Below are 20,391 nucleotides of genomic sequence, written 5' to 3' on the forward strand. Positions count from 1 at the left end.
TATTATCATTATTATTACATTATCAAGACTGTTTTATGTGCATTGTACAACAAAATAAAAAATTATGCATATGCGTTCTCATCCAAAATTTAAGCTCCACACAAGCTTACTGTATCCTGCACACAAATCAATTGTATAAATGAAATCATTGACTTAAAATAAACAGTAATCTTATTTTTCCCCACTTTTCATGACAGCTTATGTGAGAATCGTATGATGAACAGGAAATCAAAGGAAACCACACATGGCTATTCTTTGTGACCCATGAGTTGAAACTTTGCCTGTGTTTACAGATATGTTTTGAATAGAGAATGACAAATGACCCTAAAGAAACGGGATATAACTCGTCTCCTCTCAAAGACAAACTTTTTTCTTCAGAAATAGCATTAATTCAAAGGCAGATAAATGAAGATAAGTAAATATACTTGTCACCCTGGCACAAAAGGTGACTTCCATTTCTGCTGCAATAACACAACTATTTTTACCACCATCCAGCAAATGAATCACTCTGACCATCTACCCTAATGACAAAAACTGCCTGGCTTTCAAATTTGACAGGAACACCTTTGAGTTACTGGCAATATGACTAGAGAGCAGTGAGTACATGTGAGATAAGAAATTTTTGCACATCGATTGACATTATATTCCTTTATCTAAACAAAACCTTCCTCGTGAAGCAAAAGACTGAGTGGTCCTTGCTGTAGATACAACCCATTATCCACTTAAGGCAGGGAGAAAACATTATTTAGTTAGGAATCGCCTGGCCACCAAACAGGTGACCATTACATACAAGACAGTTATAGAGGAAATTTGACAGCAGGGCTCTGGGGAATTAGATTTACCATTGTGAACAGGTGACCACAGAGTAAAGATGACTGTTAGGTCAGGTTTGAATGTATATATTCATACATACATACATACATACATACATACGGGATTTTCTGTGGTTAGTATTAAACAATAATATTTAAACTTTTCTCTTTTAGGAGTGAACAACATAGAGGACAGAGAGAGGCACAGACGAAGAATTGGAGAACACAGACATAGACACAGACGGTTATGAAGATTTGATATATGTAGCTTACCTCATGTAGCAGGGTATGGATATTAACACATGACCACTAGAAGACATGACAAAAAACAGGAAATTAGTAATAGATATGACATTGATTGACAGTTATTTAAAGTTTCTGTATATAAACAATTTCAACATAGAAAGCCAACCATTTGCCATGTATTGAAATTGTTCAAAAATTTACAGGCATTGTGCTGCATATTTAGTTCCATACACAGTGCATAATTTTCACCTTTTATGGTGCTGATTCCCATAAGTATATTGAATTGAATAGTCAGCCTAGAAGGAACAATTCTGTCTAGCAAGAGCGGATTCAACCCCACTTTGCAAGTCTGGGCATTATTGAAATATTAAACTAGAAGATCTGCAGCATAAATGGCTACAACAGACGATGATTCTCATGGAACGGTCAGACTGCCTGTACAAAAAAGGCCAGTTAGGAGCAGATTAAGTGATGTTGTTGTGCTGTGAGACTGATTATGTGATTTTAGTATCCTGTGGTATCATTGATTACATATCTAGATAAATCACTCCCTCGTTATAAGGCCATTCATTATAAAGTGGTAGTAAAATTAAATGTATCATGTACTTTGTTATAAGGCAGTCCCATCATATGGTAAAATTAAACTATAGACAGCAGTATGAGTGAGTACTATATGCACATAATTTACTTTATGATAAGGCAGTCTCACTATATGGTAATATACAATGTAGCGCCTATGGACAGCAATATAATGAGTGAGTACTGTATATTTATAAATTCATCATAAAGCATTCTTACTATTTGGTTATACACTATAGTTCCCGTGAATAACAATATGAATGAGTATTGTGTTTGTATCATTTACTTCATTATAAAGCAGTATCTTAGTATATGGTCATATATACTATAGCTCTTGTGGACATCAATATAATGAGTGGGTACTGTATTTGAATCTTGTACTTTATTATAAGACAGTCTCACTATATGTGGTAAATTGTGACCCCCATGGACAGTGTTATAATGAGACAGTACTGTAGTTACAAGTATAAAAGTAATAGACTGTATTTAGTACACACATCCAATGTTAGTGTTATTTTGAGGCAGTGTTATAATGAGGCAGTACTGAAGTAACAAGTATAAAATGAATAGATTATGTAGTACCAACATCCAGTGCTAGTGTTATTTTGACAGTGTTATAATGAGATAGTGTTATTATGAGACGGTGTTATAACAAGATATTAAAGATATTACTGTAGTAACAAGTATAAAATTAATAGACTGTTTTTATTAATTATAGCCACATAAGCTTTACATATATTTGGTCATGTTAGGAATAGCCACAGATGGTCAAGTGGATTAGCGAGATGGACAAGGCATATCAACTCTCAATCTAGTAGTTGTGTCATCAAGTTCTAGTGATGAAGATGTGTTTGCTCAGTTTTTTTAGACATTATAAGATGAACAACAGCAGCAGCAATAACGATGACATTTTACAGACCTGTGTTGGTATAGGAAAAAAAATTGTGTATGTATTTATTTGTAACAATTTTTATGATGGTTCAGCAAAAAATGTTTGTTGACTATAGTACTTGCATTATTACCAGATGCAGTATTTATATGTAGATAATCTGTTTGTTAGTCCAAAACTCGTTAAAAAAAAACTATTATTAGATTTTCAATTGTGGCAATATACTTGTGATTTGTGATTACAGAATCAACAAAATTCTCTTTGTTGGTGGAGATTAAAAGTATAAATGTTTCTGTTAATTGAATAACATTATTTCCAGTAGCAGGAGATTGTTAAGCTAATTGATGCATTGAATGTCATATTTTCTATTGTACTTCACAAAGGTTTTTGGATAATAGGGAGAGAAATGTAGATCTGCAGTTGAGAAAAATGAATATAGCTTTCTCTCTCTCTCTCTCTCTCAAGGAATTTATAAATTTTTATAAAAGTCAGCTTGCCCCAGCAAGCTGTCTGAAACATTGAACTTGCCCTTGGAAATTTTGAGTGTCAAAGAAGAATGCACTACAACTAAATGCTAAATAACAGTGTTAGTATATGTACTGTGGCAAGATCACAGGAAAGACTAAATATAGGTGTTGTTATATGTACTGTGGTGAGATCACAGGAAAGACTAAATATAGGTGTTGGTATTTGTACTGTGGTGAGATCACAGGAAAAACTAAATATAGGTGTTGATATATGTACTGTGGTGAGATCACAGGAAAGACTAAATATAGGTGTTGATATATGTACTGTGGTGAGATTGCAAGTTATAAAGCTTGCAGAACATTAAGCATTAGGAACTGAACATGACCCCTTGTCATTAAATTATATCACATAGAGTTGCTATATTTTCAGACCGCTATGAAGTTCAGTAAAATTTCTTGTATCTTTTATCCCTCTCTCAATTTTGCAGACTTGTCAATGGGCTAGTGCCTTGCAAATTTAAGCTTGCCTGAACCAAATTTGAGCTTGTCCCTGGTGTGGAACAAATGGATTTGTAAATGTGTGTGTGTATGTGTGTGTGTGAATAAATAATACATCATCAAAAAATAGTTGGTTGATTGCAGTGCCAAAAATCTGCATGATGACCTTATAAAGTGAAAAAAAATATAAAGTTTTAAAGATCTGCTATACCTGTTTCTTCTCAAAAATATTAGCTATGTTTTTAATATGGTGTATTTATTTCAATATCTATAACACTGTCAAATTTAAATATTCTTAAAAGAGATGATTTACTGAATAATAACAGTAGTTATGTGATGTATAATGGTCTTCATTACATACCATATATGGTCGCATGTAAGTTGAGTTCAATTGCAAACTGCACAGACCCAGATCTGCCATTGCATAATGTGCTGGCAGATGTTGGTCTATGCAGATTGGTAGGAGTATTGCGTAAACAAAGAACATATACCTTTATCTGCTGGTGCGTTATGTGATGGCATGTCTAGGTCATTGTTGTTTGCAGTTGGACTGGACTTGTGCATGTGTATATATGGTAACCATTTTTCATCTTAAATGGTTGATCTGGTGTCAATATAAATGTTCAGTCTGTACTAACATATTGAACATCTAGACTAAAATTGCTATGGAGTATGTCAGTAATCTACATAGCATAGAATGAGACTTTTATCAATCTAAATTTCTTAAAATTTCATTTACATTGTATAACAGAAAATATTTGCAAAATTAAATGTGTAGTGGGGTATAATAAATACAAAATGCATTCTTGTTTTTTTCCTCGGGGGGAAAAGAAATGTTTTTGATGTGACGTGAATATGTCATGGGCTTGCAAGCTTGGTGTATCCCTCACTATATCAAACTCACTCTTCCTGCCAACACAGAATAAAACATGTATATAGTTTTAATGGTTCTTGCAACCTTGAAAAAGCCTTGAATTTTAAGGGTTGCCTTGGAAACTCTCAGCATCTTGAAAATGTTGGTTTTATACTTGACAAGTTAGTGAATATTGCCCAGCTCTTGAATTTGGTTGGGGGAATATAAACCGAAACTGAATTAGAATATTTGCTTCTTACATATTTAAAAAAAATAATGGAAAACAAATGAGATTGAATTGGGTGAATCTAATAATACTTGACATGGGTAGTTACCAGATGGAGTAGCATCCCATTGCTGTACTATTTCATTATGGGGTTTTGTTTGGGTTTTTCTGGGGGGGGTTGTTTCTATTTATGCAGTGATACCGGTAAACAGAATTTTGTTTGGAGAAAATTCAGTTTTAGGAAGTCATTGAAAAGCAACTCTCTGAGGCTGTATAAACCAATGTGCATCACACACAGCATCAAGCAAGATCTCCAATTTTCCATCATTAATCTAAATATCTCAACCCTACAGACTGTGTAGATCAAGATACACTGTGGCATATTGCTCAGGCAGATTTGAGTCTATGCAGTTTGTTAGGGCTAATCAGTAGAACATAAAACACAAACTCTGATCTGCTTTAACATTAAGCAATGGCAGGTCAGGAGTTATGGTCTGTATTTTAGCATTTAGTGATGGCAGGTCAGGAGTTATGGTCTGTATTTTAGCATTAAGCGATGGCAGGTCAGGAGTTATGGTATGCATTTTAGCATTAAGCGATGACAGGTCAGGCGTTATGGTATGTATTTTAGCACTAAGCGATGGCAGGTCAGGAGTTATGGTCTGTATTTTAGCTTCAGAGTCAGATTTTTAGAAGGAAAAGAAAACAAAATAGAACTGCAGTTATTCCAAACTCATTGGAGCACCTGATCCTGCAGTCACAGAACTCCACAACTTGAGTACACTCAGACTGAAGAATTCAATAATGAAAAAAGTCTTAACTATACACCCCTCATCTAAACATTTCATGTTATAAGGTAACGGTTGTCTTGGATTACATTTCGTTACGTAGTACCTTAATGTAATTCATTATAAGATAACGGTTGTCTTGGATTCCATTTCATTATCTAGTACCTTAATGTAATTCAATATAAGGTAAAGGTTGTCTTGGATTCCATTTCATTATCTAGTACCTTAATGTAATTCATTATAAGGTAAAGGTTGTCTTGGATTCCATTTCATTATCTAGTACCTTAATGTAATTCATTATAAGGTAAAGGTTGTCTTGGATTCCATTTCATTATCCAGTACCTTAATGTAATTCATTATAAGGTAAAGGTTGTCTTGGATTCCATTTCATTATCTAGTACCTTAATGTAATTCATTATAAGGTAAAGGTTGTGTTGGATTCCATTTCATTATGTAGTACCTTAATGTAATTCATTATAAGGTAAATTAAGACATTAGTATATATTGAGGGAGTACTGTGTGTGTGATAATGTGTGAGCATCTTACTTTCTTCCAGCAGTACCACATGATCAACATTTGACTTTACAGCATCTTTCTATCTCTAAAGTCAACATAATCCACATTTGACTGTTTCATTTTATTGTCTCCCTTGGAGTGTTCATAATCAACATTTGAATGGTATATGATTTTTCTGTCTCCCAGCAAGTATGTACAATCAGCTTGTGAATGTTATAACATCATACTGTCTCCCAGTGAGCCCACATCATTAACACTGGACTATATAGTCTCTTTCTGTCTCCCAGGGAGTCCACATCATCAACATTGGACTATATAGTGTCTGTCTCCCAGGGAGTCCACATAATCAACATTGGACTGTGTAGCATCTTTCCATCTCCCAGGGAGTTCACATAATCAACATTGGACTGTATACAATCTTTCTGTCTCTCAGGAAATACACATAATCAACATTGGACTGTATACCATCTATCCATCTTCCAGGGAGTCCATATCATCAACAATGGACTGTATGCCATCTTTCTGTCTCAGGATGTCTACATCAACATTGGATTGTATAATATGTTGCTTACAAAAAGTTGTATCCTGAATCCTTGTAAATTTGCAGTTAGTATGCCTAGATTTACCCACCACCCTTAAGTTCCAACAAGATACTGTTCACAGATACTCACTTCATTTCCTTTCAAACAGGGTTAAATAATCATCAGATCCTACCTGTTACTCCCAGACTTGATGATTCTTGGGTTTTTTAATTTTTTTCTGATAAAACATGAAGGACAAGTTCAGCTAATGTAGCCTTTATTTGAAACGTCAGTAGGAACACTTATACACGGTATCTGTAGGGGCGTACAGTGTACAGAAAAGTTTTGTTTGGAAAAGTCATCTATATTGAATGATAAGGGTACTCAACAGTATTAATTAAATTTTAGCTCTACTGGTTATAGACCAGAAGAGATTATATGATGACCTGTTGTCCCATCATCTGCAGCTAATCCACCTGAACAGAATCTTGAAACTCTTGTTCGTACTACTCCTTAATGGACAGTCAGATCATTGTGAGGTTTTTACTGAAAGACTTCATGTGATGTCTAGTCAGTCCTGTATGAAAATGGTGCCAATGTGACATCACCAGTAGGCTTCTCTTGATGTTCATTGGCTCATAAATGAAAATGGTGCTGTCACCACTGGCCATCATGCAAACATTGTTATCACAACTACTCCTTAATGGATGGTGATATCAGCATAGTGTTTTCACTAAAAGACTTTTTATGATTTCTAATTGCTTCTAATAAAAAGAGTACCAATCTGATGTCCAATATGGCCACCACAGCAGCCAGCTTGGAAATCTTGTTATTACTACTTTTTCTGAATGGAAAGTCATAGCAGCATCTGGTTTTCAGTGGAAGACTTCTTATGGCAGCTTGTTATCTTAAATGAAAATGGTGCCAATCTGATGTCCAGTGTGGCTGCCACAATGGCCCTCCAGAAAGTGTTGTTATCGCTACTTCTTCCAGAGAGAAAGTCATATTCACATTGGCTTTCCACCAGGTCACTTCTTTTGATGTCTGGTTGTTCTTCATTGAAACTTGTGCCTATGTGGCACCCAGTACAGCCTTAATGTGAGTCATTGTGGAATTCTTGTCATCATTATGCCTCTTAAAGCTAAAGTCATTTTAGCTTTTAACCATTAGACTATTTATGATATTAAATTGGTCCTAAATAATGATGTTACCTAATCTAATTTAAAATGTGGCCATCATGGCAGTCATCTTGAAAATCTTATGCTACTCCTAAATGGAAAGTCATATTAACATAGGGTTTTCATCAGAAGACTTTGTATGGTGCCTACTTGGTCCTGAATGAAAATTATACCAATCTGACTATGGTGGCCATCTTGAAAATCTTGTTAAAGCTGCTTCACTTGAATCAGTGGTCATATCAACAAACATTTTCACCAAAGGATTTCTTTGGTCCTAAATGCAATTGGTGCCAGTCTATCTTTAAACATGGCTGCCAGGACTGCCAAATAGAAAATCTGGTTATCACTAGTCCTAAATGGATGATCATATTGGCATTGATTTTCACCAAAAGTCTTTTAATGATGTCCAGTTAGTCCTCAATGAAAATAGACCCAGTCTTTTGTTAAATATGGCTGCCACAGTGGTTAATTTGACAATCTTGTTGCACAAGAACATCTGAGGTGGTTTCAACACTAAACGGTGAATAAGATGATATCACTTTATCTTGAATTGTGGAAATTCATTTTGGACAGGAGAACATCAGTCCTTTTGATAGATTATTGTTACATTATTTTTGACTTTCGCATGGAGAGTTTTAGGACCTGTAATTTTATTATATTTGTATGCTTCCGTCCTATCATATTCTGTTCCATCTGCTGCAAGTATTGTTTCCACTCAACTAACTTTAGAAGGACTGAAAGGATTGGCATCAAATTTCGTATTAACCTTTACACTATGAAGACATTGATCAAGTTTGATTTTCACTGTTTTCAGAAAGAAATTATTGCAGTTACGTCCCCTTTTGACTCAGAACTTTGGCCTTTTGTTTGTATTATCTTGGTTGGCCACAGTGCCATGCTTTCTGAAAGACTTTAATGGAGTTACAGCCCCTTTTTATTTGTTCTTCATTTGGTGGGACAAAGTGCCATAAAGAGACCTATGTACATGTAGTGTCCTCTCATATCACTGAGAAACTGACAATATGGGATTTTTAAATATCTTTACTTTTTCAACTAAAGATTTAATTTCAATGGAATATTCTCTGCCAGTTGCATTTCTTACATTTTGCGTTTGGATTTGCTGAATAGCACACTTTATATTTCACTGTTATATTATTCACAAAATGCTCACATCAAGATTTGCTTTTTATTTTTCATTTGGTGAAGAAGAAAAAAAAAACATTCTTTGGAAGGTTTTAAGTAACTTTAATCTCAAAAAGTCATTAAGTTAGACAAGTTTACATGCAGTGAGTTCAATAGGGCATTTCATAATTTTGTAGCAGAGATTGATAGTGTTGTTGTACTGTAAGCTGTGACAGGCTTTCTTTAAAATTCATGCATCACAAACTTCATTTACATTGTAAATATACAAAGACATTTGTTATGTTATCAAAATCGATTTGAATATCTCGTTTATGTTAGTTATGACTCGTACCTGCCTAAGTGTTGAACCAATCTGTATAGATCATTACATGTAATTCATGCAGAGTATTTTAAATATACATTCACAGATACATAATTTGTGCTTCCAATATTTTTTATTTTATTGAGGAAAATTATCAATAATTAAATTAAAGATAGGTAAATTATAGATTTCTCTTATTTAATAGTGGCTTGTATTACTTTCATTCTCGATCATTTCATTGGATAAAAACAGGCAACTTTTTAAGAACCTTTTTCTTTTTGTATTAATCTTACAAACTTGACAACTATTCTGCAGGAGTTTGGGTTCTCAAGTCTGTATCCTAAAGATCATATCTTACTGATTTCTTTTTTTTAAAGCTTGGGGGTGGTTGTAATGGCACATTTGAGACATTATTGGCTTACATGCCAAGGACGTGGCAGCTAAGTGCCTTTTCCATGGACATATTGAGGCATCCAACCCAGGATGACCTGGGCAGGTATCCAGTCTTCAGCCCATGGATTATGAGTACAACACTCTGCTGACTAAGCTACTTAAGCTTCTTTTTAAATTGAATAAGTAATTAAAACATGGCGGGGAATAAGTACACATTCACGGATTTATAATTCAGTTTTGTATTCTTTTTTATAAAAATAATAAATATTTGATTTTATCAGCTGAAGCAGTTTTGGTTGAAAGAGATATATTGCATTCCCTCACTATAAGCCCTTTATTATTATGCAGTTTTTTTTGTATAATACATGTATGGTCTTGGATCCCATTTCATTAGATGGTGGTAAATGTATCATGTACTTCATGATATAGGTGCCCTCACTATAAGACAGTATAATCTCTGGTTCCCATGGACAGCATTATGATTAGGGAATATTCTATTAATAATTATTAGTATTTTATGGTGGAAGATAGACCAGTAAAATTGGTTTGCCTGAGATAAAATTGAAAACAAATGCCAAGAAATTCTGTCACAGAAGTTGCTTTTTGAGAAAGTCTCTTGATTTCATCAATTAAGCAAAGTATTTTATAAATATTGTATGCAAAACCTGCAGCATTTTAACTTGTTGAATTATTACAAATTGATAAAAACAGTTCCTCAAATTGACATTGTAGCAATACCTGTCTTAAACAACCAGCTTATTGCAAGGAAGAAAAATGATGGAATTGACATTAGACATTTGATTGCTTGGAAGTTTATGCAGATAATTTAATAACTTGATTATTACATTGGTCCCTCTCTTATAAGATCAGCCCTATTGCAACAGGGAAGTGGCCTTATAAGATGGGCGTCCTTTCTAGGGGGGAATGATAAATTTGAATAATAAAGATATGTATGTACAGTATTTATGGCTGTTGATTGTTTTTAGTATCATTATTTTGGGAAAACTAAACAATGATTTAATGTAAACTGATTTTAAAAATGGCAAAAGTTCATTAGTTGCCTAGAAATACATGGACTGATTAATGTATATTGTTTTTGCTGTGTTTCTTGATCACAGAAACAAAATTTCAGTCAGATTGATAAGGTATGGCTATTAAAAAATGTATACAGCATCCTACATGAGTGCTTATTTGACATAGTGTATACTGCATCTTACATAAGTGCTCATTTGACATAGTGTATACAGGATCTTACATGACTGCTCATTTGACATAGTTTATACTGCATGTTACATGAGTGCTCATTTGACATAGTGTATACAGGATCTTACATGACTGCTCATTTGACATAGTGTATACTGCATCTTACATGAGTGCTCATTTGACATAGTGTATACAGGATCTTACATGAGTGCTCAATTGACATACTGTATACAGAATCTTACATGAGTGCTCATTTGACATAGTGTATAGAGCATTTTATGAATGCTTATTTTACAACACTATATACAGACTCTTAATCAGTGCTCATTGGACATAGTGTGTACAGGATCTTACATGAGTGCTTATTGGTGTAGTATATTCAACATTTTATTTTAATGCTTGGCATCAAAATGAGGGAGTAGTACATCATGTACTTCATTGTAAGGCAGTCTTGAAATAATGCTGTATACTCAATAGTTTCATGAATGGTGGTATGATGAGGGAGAATTGTGTCGTGTACCTCATTATAATATGGTCTCACTTTAAGATGGACTACTTGACGGCTCCCATTGATAGTAGTATTATGAGGGATTGCACTATCCTCTTTGTGGGTGTGATCAGAACACCAAAAGATGAAACAGAAATTAGGATAATCAGTTGATATATTAAATAATACCATAAAGAAAGTTAGGTTTCATTGGATAAATACTTCTTTTCAGTGTTGCATTTCTAAATGTAATAAATTACAACATTAGAACAGTAATTTGTCTTTTCATTCATTTCATTATTGTTTATTCTTATATGAAATTTCACTTTCTCATATCTGTTGCATTATTTTGCATGTCTTGCTATACTGTTGTCTGTGCACTTATGTGATGTTGTCACACTGTTACATTATGCTGAGCATTACTGTTGGTGTCATTGCCTCCACAAGATCCTGTTTGTCAGTGGTTCTTCCTGGGCTATTTCCCAGTTTTTTCCTCCACCAGATATACTGACAACCATGAATATCTCATGCTGAAAAATGGTGTTAAACCCATACTGATACTGAAAAATGGTGTTAAACCCATACTGATACTGAAAAATGGTGTTAAACCCATACCAATCCTGAAAAACGGTGTTAAATTCATACTAATGCTGAAAAATGGTGTTCAACACATACTGATGAACCAACCAATACCGACATGAGGTATATGTTGTTGAAGATAAATACCTTTCTGCCCCTGTTGATCACAGAGGAGCATTTTGATTTCGGACATGTCCATCCATCCAGACATGATTTGTTTGCAAAATTGTACAAAAACCATTCAACGTAGACAAATAAAATTTGGTTGGCATATTTGTGTCTTTACGTGAATCGATTGTCAGGCCATTACTGCAATTTGTACAGTTTAGGTTAGATTTTCAGACCAGTACAGGAATTCCCCCACCCCATTTGTGTACGTTTCCTATTGAGACACATATCAATTCCTCCTTAGCACTATAAATGAAAACCAATCAAGGTAAAGAAGTTGAATTTAGTTTGCATCTTTTTTTATGTTTTATAGATGATCGCGTGGTCTTTTGCAAATACAAGTATGCTTCTCCGTGTATTGTAATGGATTGAGGAAAAAATGTAGATGTTAAAATAGTATTTGTGGAGGAAACTATGAATATACATGGTATGAAAAGTATTTTTTTTAATGAAAAAACAGTTCTGAACCCCTTTCGTGGATTTATCCACAGCAGGCGTGCACACAGCTACACACAAAATTTGTTAGCTCACAATAAAATTGTTGAAATACAAGAGATTTCGAAGCAGATACAGATGTATCATAAATATGTATAATTTATTTTCTAACAGTTTAAGAAATATAAGATCTGACTGCTGTAATTTTGAATCGAAGCAACACACAGGTTGACAATTTTTGTGATATGGGGCCACTTAAGTTAAGGAGTTTTTGTGAGCATGGGGCCAGACCTCTTTTTCTTCAAAACTATTTGAACGTAAAAACTCCAACTCAAGTCCTAAGTTTTTAAAACTCTGTTGTTCTAATTACAATGAAGTTAGAATCACCAGTATTTTGACTTGAGTCAGCATGACTTCTAAATGTCAGTGTGTCCATGTATTGTCAGCATTTCAATGATTGAAATGTTCCCTGAGTAACATAGTTTGCTGTTTAGATTATTAGTTTGACATTTGTAAAAGTTTCACAAATGCAGGTCTAGGCATGACATTTGGCAGTCTCTGTAGAATCTGGGAAGCAGTAGGACCTGGCTGCTTCTGCATCTGAACTTGAATACGACTGGAACTCAGAAAAGTTGCTCCTTTGTGACACTCATAAAGACAAGTTCTTTGCTACAGGTAAATGTTATAATCTCTGTGTTTAAACATATTGGTTATATCCAGTCTGCCTCTCAAACTTGACTACCGTAGTTGTTGTTGTAACGGGTTTTAATGCCATTTTTCACCACATGATAGTCTATTCATGGCGGCCAGCATATTTGATGGAGGAACAACCGAGGAAGAACCACCGACCCACAAGAACTTGATTAGTAATTAGGATTGTAAATCTGAGCTGAGTGTGTAAAGTTAAGATGTATTAGTTTGGATCTTCATTGCAGTCTTGTTAACTGAAATTGTTCATTATGATGTTAGATCCAAGCTGCTTATTTGATTTATTGTAGACTTCATTTTTGGATATCATATCCAAACTTTTTATACAGTATGATCTATTGTGTACTTCATACTTTGATATCAAATCCAAACTGCTTGATGTAATTTATTGTGCACTTCATACTTCAATATCAGATCTATGTTGTTTTGATGATCTCTTGTATACTTCATACTTTATCAGAAGTAAGCTGCTTATATAATCTATTGTGTACTTCATACTTTGATATCAGATCCAAGCTTATACCGTATGATCTATTGTGTACTTCATACTTTGATATCACATCCAAGCTTATACGGTATGATCTATTGTGTACTTCATACTTTGATATCACATTCAAGCTTATACGGTATGATCTATTGTGTACTTCATACTTTGATATCAGATCCAAGCTTATATGGTATGATCTATTGTGTACTTCATACTTTGATATCAGATCCAAACTGCTTGATGTAATTTATTGTGCACTTCATACTTTGATATCACATCCAAGTTGCTTGTATAATGTTCTTCGTATTTTTAGAAACACTAAATAGTTTTAAATCAATTAATACTAGTAATTCATTATAAAAAATTCAGAATGACAAACCAGTGGCAACCATTAAGTTTCAATGGTTCAAAAAGATTGTAAATTCTAAATTTTCAATCTCTTCATAAAATATAACTTTTTGTGCCCAAATAAGATTGTAGAAAATGTACATTCAGGCATTATTGAAATAAAAATTTCCATATTTTCAGCTTCTTTTTTTTTTGAGTTTTGCAGTAAGTTTTGTTTTTCTTCTTAGTAGTGATAGGAATAAGTAGTCTCCACATATATACAAAATATGTGGGTCAGTCTGATTCATATCAGAGTAGTCTCCATGTATATACAAAATATGTGGGTCAGTCTGATTCAAATCAGAGTAGTCTCTATGTATATACACAATATGTGGGTCATTCTAATTCAAATCAGAGTAGTCTCCATGTATATACAAAATATGTTGGTCAGTCTGATTGATATCAGAGTAGTCTCCACGTGAGTACAAAATATGTGGGTCAGTCTGATTCGAATCAGAGTGGTCACCATGTATATACAAAATAATGGGTCAGTCTGATTCAAATCAGACTAGTCTCCACATATATGCAATATATGTGGGTCAGTCTCCATGTATATACCAAATATGTGGGTCAGTCGGATTCAGATCAGAGTAGTCTCCACGTATATACAAAATATGTGGGTCAGTCTGATGAAGATCAGATTAGTCTCCACGTATATACAAAATATGTGGGTCAGACTGATTTGAATCAGATTAAAATCTGGAATTCAATTTCTCCACATATATAAGTGTTACTGGCCAGTTCATATTTATAAATATGAATATTTTTTTGTAAAGCATTTTTACTTTTTTAGCTCCATGTTTCGTATAGAAATCATGTCTGATGTAAAACTGTAGATTTAGTCAAAGCACACACATACGCATAATCACAAGTGACCTTTACAGATTCGTTTGGTATTTTTCACACGTCTAATATGCAGACTAATTTAAGTCATTATGGTCTGGACAGACAAGATGCAAAACTCGAGTTCTTATTAACAAATTTTAATTTTTGTCATGTAGTAACCATAAACTGTAAGGACTTTCGATGGACTTAATGGACTTTACCTTCTGCCTAAAACCACCTGTTTTACAGGTTCTCCGCCATGTATAGCCTATCATACTCTAAAAAGGGGGCATTAAGCCCAAAACAACAACCACCACCTGTTTTATGCTCTGATTGATTGGACATACATCATTTGTCTCGTTACATAAAATAGTTTTTAATTAATTTCGCAGCGATTGTTTTAGATGTATGTTCAAATAATTAATGAGCCGTAGACTCCAAATGAGTAATCTCTTTCAGACTATATCCCCCAAAAATGAGTGCGCCGAATGATCTAAAATGCTCACCGTTACGGATCACTGCCATCTCACCTCTGTCTGCGTGGGTTCGAGTCCAGGCTCGGCCAATGTAGGCACACGAGAAGGCTTGCCAGTAGCTTCTCGTGGGTCGGTTGTTATTTCCGTGGTTTTCCATGATTCTTCTTCAATCATTTATACTGGCCGCCATGTATAGCCTATCATGTGATGAAGGGTGGCGTTAAACCCTATAACAACAATCCCCTGAAAATATTGAAATGTGTCAAATTTGTGATATTATAACTTTTGCATAATCGTCAGGAAAATAAATTGCTTTGATTTAAAACGTTTTATAGAGGTAAACCTCTGTGTGAATTAATGTACACATGCTACGAAATTTATTAAAGAATAAAATTTTCTTAGCAGCAAATAAAAATGTATGTCTGTTAGGGTTTGTTTATTGTTTTTTCTGTCATTCTACTGCCTGGGCAATAAATTATCATTATAAAGTGTATGTGATGTAATTACTGTATTTTAGTAATTCGTGCCAGTTTATGTACAAATTTATGTGTACATTTATAATTATTGTTAGATGCAATAACTTTTAATGTTTTATGTCGGCAATAAATGAATTTGAAATCCGCAAGTTGTTAATTTTTCTCATAATTGTGACGTACCCAATTTTAGCGATTAGAGTACACAAATGGAATGATGGGGTTATGTAGCCGAGGAGTGCGAATGGTGCAAGGCTCTCGCCTTTACAGATCACTGACACATCTCACCTCGGTCCGCGTGAGTTTGAGTCATTTTGTAATGGAATGTTTCACCTGTATTGCCTTTCCTGCGTTGAAATGGCGAGACAGGTTTCACTTTGACGGCGGCGGCGACGACATTGACAATTTAAGGAGATTCATCAGCGTACTGATGCAGATAATAATAATACTAGTAATAATAATAAACTATCTTTAACGAGGATAACACATTTGGTCATGGCTGATCCATCTGCCATGTGGTCCTCAGTTTTTGTAATCGGCTATGTTAAAAAAAAAAATAAAAAAAATATTTACAACAAAATAAGAAGAAAAAAAAACAAATACACAAAATAAAAATAGAAGACCAAGCATATAACCAGATATCGTTGCACACTCATTCGTACATATTTAACATGAATGACTATGTGTGACTATACTGGGAAACATACAAATACATATAATATGCCTTGTACCACGGAACAGATTTTTTTTATATTTTTATTATTATTATTAGTAGTAGTAGTAGTAAATTTCAAGCAGATTTACAATAAGGATGCGTCACGTGAAGAAGCAAACTTTTACACTGGGGTGTGGTCGTGGGAAATTGTGTGATCTCGCTTCAAGGGTCAAGATTCATGAGCAAGTAGAATACGTGAATGCCTTAATAATTACAAGATATCTGCTATTGTCCTGGAAGCGTCCGCCTCGGATGCGGGAGGTCGTGGGTTCGATCCCCGGCCGAGTCATACCAAAGACTTACAAAAATGGTACTAACAGCTGACTCGCTGGGCGCACAGCATTAAGAGGTTAGTGTTATAACTGGTCGGCCTGGTGTCAGGATAATGACTGGGTGTGCATGATGCCCCAGTGCTATGCATCACTATAAACTGTCACACTGCAGACATCGTAGCGATATGACTGAAACATTGTTAAAGCTACGTTAAAAATCCAAATGACACACACACACACACACAGTGTCATATTTTATTTCACATTACCGTATATCGCCCACGCTTGTATCTGTGCCATTCCTATCTATGGAGACTTGCCTTTTACAGTAAAAATTATTAAATAAATTATGATGCCTCAAGTAGATGCATCATTTCAGAAAATCCACTTGTTTGCTTGTTATTCAAACTTGGTAAAATGTTCCTTCCTTCCGTTCTGCATTAGTCTAATTACGTTAATTACTTGATGGTTAATAGGCTTATATATATATATATATATATATATATATATATATATATATATATATATATATATATATATATATATATATATAAGTTTAAATGAGAACCTTGTTAGCTCAGTGGATAGTGCGTATGGCTGGTGGTCCAAGAGTGACGAGTTTGATACCATCCCACGCACAATAGAGCCAGTCATTTGTTTAAAGTGCCGTTGAAAACTAACTAAGCAACATCAATTCAGAAACACTTCGGTGGTAAGTTTAAATTAGATGTCAGACCGTTATATTATGACCCATCTTTGCACAAAGATCTAATAGAAGGGTCTTGAAACTATACATGAATTCAAACCTTTGATGGTATTCATATGAATAGGAGGGAATCCTTATCTTGGGACGAGATTTGCCACCCAGATTGGCTGTGAAGTGTACCCTTACATCGTAGCCAAAAGTAACACGTCTGTAATTAATAAAGCAGTGTCGTCGATATTACGATAAGTCACCCAAAGCTTAGCCCGTGTCATTAGACCTTTGTTTTGCTGAAAATCAAAGGAATCATCTCCGTCATTACAGGTGGACAATTTCAGAAATAAAGGTCCTAGCTGGACATAAATAAATCTCAATCAATGTGCAATAGACTTTTGTATTGATATGATACCGCTAGGGGTCTTTCTTGTAATTCGTAGTAATGATTATTATACTAATTAGTATATGGACACACGTATCAAATTGACGCGACAAAGTGGAATAAATACTTTTGAGTATTGTTTTAAAATCGCCATTAAATAGATTTTGTAAGCCATTTATGTTTGAGACGTGTGAAATAGTTGCTTGAGGGCATTTCTTTATTTAATTAAGTGTATATTTTTATTACCAGTCTGACGTGGTAAATCACAAATTTGTTTGGTGTTTTACGGCACGGCAGCGTACGAATGTTATAGATTACTGACGTAATTAGAATAAGGTATCTTGCCCAGATACATACCCGATACGAAATGATCCCATGGATGGAATCCTGCTCTCAGCTCCCCAGGCCGCCACCGCAGCACAGACAAAACACTAAATATAGTACTTAGTCTACCTAAGTGTTTGTTTCAGTGTCGCCATACAAGTGAGAGAGAGAGAGAGATGGCTATATTCATTTTTCTTAACTTCACATCTTCATTTAATAATAATAATCTCCCATCTGTCAAGTGGTTCTTCGTTTTTTAATAGGTTATGTTTTAAAAGTCACTTATACACTTGAATAGGCTGGTACAGGTACACAGATTTTAAATGGATATGTAACTATGTAAATATGTAACTACTGTGGTCAACAGGTACATATTTGTACATTATAATACACAGGTATACACATTTCAGCATGTCCGATCTTTAAAAAAAAATAATATATTAACAGATTATCTATGGGTAGAATTATAAAATTCTGCATAGGGAAGCTTTGTTCCGTCTGGTCAAATAAAAAATTTTTTAATGAGTTTTAAACGAAGCAACATTTTCGCTAGCCGCGGTTCCTACATGTTAACCCTATCTACACCTTGGCCGAACGAGCAGATATTTCTATACTTTAGGTCTATGAATTTCATTGGATGCGGCGGCAAGCCACAGTATCCAATCAAAATTAAGTTCAATTTTGAACACTGTTCCTACATGACCGAGATTAGGGGAGCACACGACTTGAATGGATCACAAATAATCATGTTTTCAGTAGGCTCGTGTTTATACAAATACCATTCACTCAAATACGCCTATAATGTCTTCTCTATGGTACGTTGTCGTCCTTTCTATGTTAAACTTACAAAGTGTACTTCCTAAGTCAGTTGCATCTTCCATTTTCGCCGGATGTACAATACACCACTGTTACACGTTATTGGTTACTTGGCTTTAGATACTAAGGAAGACAACGCCTGAAATCCAATAGATGTCGCTAGGATGTCGCTAGGAAATAAACACTAAAGTATCTGATCAACCAAGGTGTAGATGGGGTTAACCTGTCAGAGCCTTGGCTAGGGAAGATTACGAAACAATGGAATTTGAAATACTTGTCCTCCGGGATAGGTAATTACAACGCGTAGGTGCTCATACAGTAAAGGAACCTTTGAAATTATTAGTTTTCGACCAAAGAATCGGTAGATGATCGAAGTGTTTACGCTTGGTATTTGATGATCTTCGTTCATTTAGGTTTGAAATCTAATCTGGAGCAGTAGTTCTCAAACTAAGGTCCGCAGTAAGGTCTACAATAATTAGCTAACGGTACAACCAACATGATGATATATTTTCAGTGATCCATCGAGACCCTAAGCAATGTTCAAGTGGTAAATGAAAATGCAAGACAACTGATCTGGAGAAAGATCGTTTAGAGACTTGTATATCATGAGTCCTTTAAAATAAAGATTACGTGTTTGCATAGGTAAGTATTGTAGACGTGTGTGTGCGTGTGTGTGTTTTTTGGAGTTTTAATGTAACTTTTAAAAGAAATTCAGTCATATCGTTACGATATCTGTCTGTAGTGTAAGTTTTTTTTAAAGATGTCTAGCACTGGGGCATCGTGCCACAGACATGTAGCATGATGTCCCTTCCAGTCACATCATCCTGACACCAGGCCAACCAGTTCTAACACTAACCTCTTAATGCTGAGCGCCAAACGAGGCAGCTGCTAGTACCATTTTTATAAGTCGTTGACTCAGCCGGGGTTCGAACCCAAAATTTCCTGTATCCGAGGCGGACTCTCTAGCCGCTAGGCCACCGGACTGGTGCCATTGTAGACGTGAAAACGAAATTTTCGAAGGAGTCGTGATAGGAAGTTTCAGAATTATTCGGGCGTCCCTATTCTGGACTTGGGGCCCCGAGTGGCCGAGTGGTCTAAAGCGCTCTCCGTTACGGATCACTGCCATCTCACCTCTGTCTGCGGCGGTTCGAGTCTCGGATTCAGCCAGTGTGGGTATGTGAGAAAGCTTGCCAGTAGCTTCTCGTGGGTCGGTGGTTCTTTCCGGGGTTTTCCCAGGTTCTTCCCCCACCATTAATACTGGCCGCCATGTATAGCATATCGTGTGCTGAAAATGGCGTTAAACCCCACAAAAACAACAACTATTCTGGACTTTGTCATTTCTCGGTGCAACTGAACTTTATCATTTGCAGTATATGTCTCGACAAAAAATGGTCAAACGACTGAAGAGGTTGAATTTTGATTGTAATTTTAAGAACGTTATTCTTTTGATGACTATTGCACAAATGTGATTAATACGTGTATTCCATTTGAGATGTTGATGCCAAGAAGTAATCTTTCATGTGAATGTTAACTTATACCCTATG

The 20,391-nt window shown here is 35.0% G+C and overlaps 1 protein-coding gene across 5 annotated transcripts in view; it reads left to right on the plus strand.

The window, feature by feature from the left end:
- Nucleotides 1-15,790, plus strand: part of LOC149783531 (extracellular sulfatase Sulf-1-like) — a 212,231-nt gene extending 196,441 nt beyond the window's left edge. For all 5 annotated transcript variants that reach the window (XM_089931784.1, XM_089931786.1, XM_089931783.1 and 2 more), the window contains one exon: nt 987-15,790. In XM_089931784.1, the coding sequence (XP_089787910.1) occupies nt 987-1,063 (77 nt within the window). In that variant the 3' untranslated portion in view covers nt 1,064-15,790. The remainder of the gene's footprint in view (nt 1-986) is intronic.
- The last annotated feature ends 4,601 nt before the right edge of the window (nt 15,791-20,391 follow it).

This window comes from Sinohyriopsis cumingii, chromosome 14 (genome assembly GCF_028554795.1).
Source record: "Sinohyriopsis cumingii isolate HCF-2022 chromosome 14, ASM2855479v2, whole genome shotgun sequence".
NCBI classification, from domain to species: Eukaryota; Metazoa; Mollusca; class Bivalvia; order Unionida; family Unionidae; genus Sinohyriopsis; species Sinohyriopsis cumingii.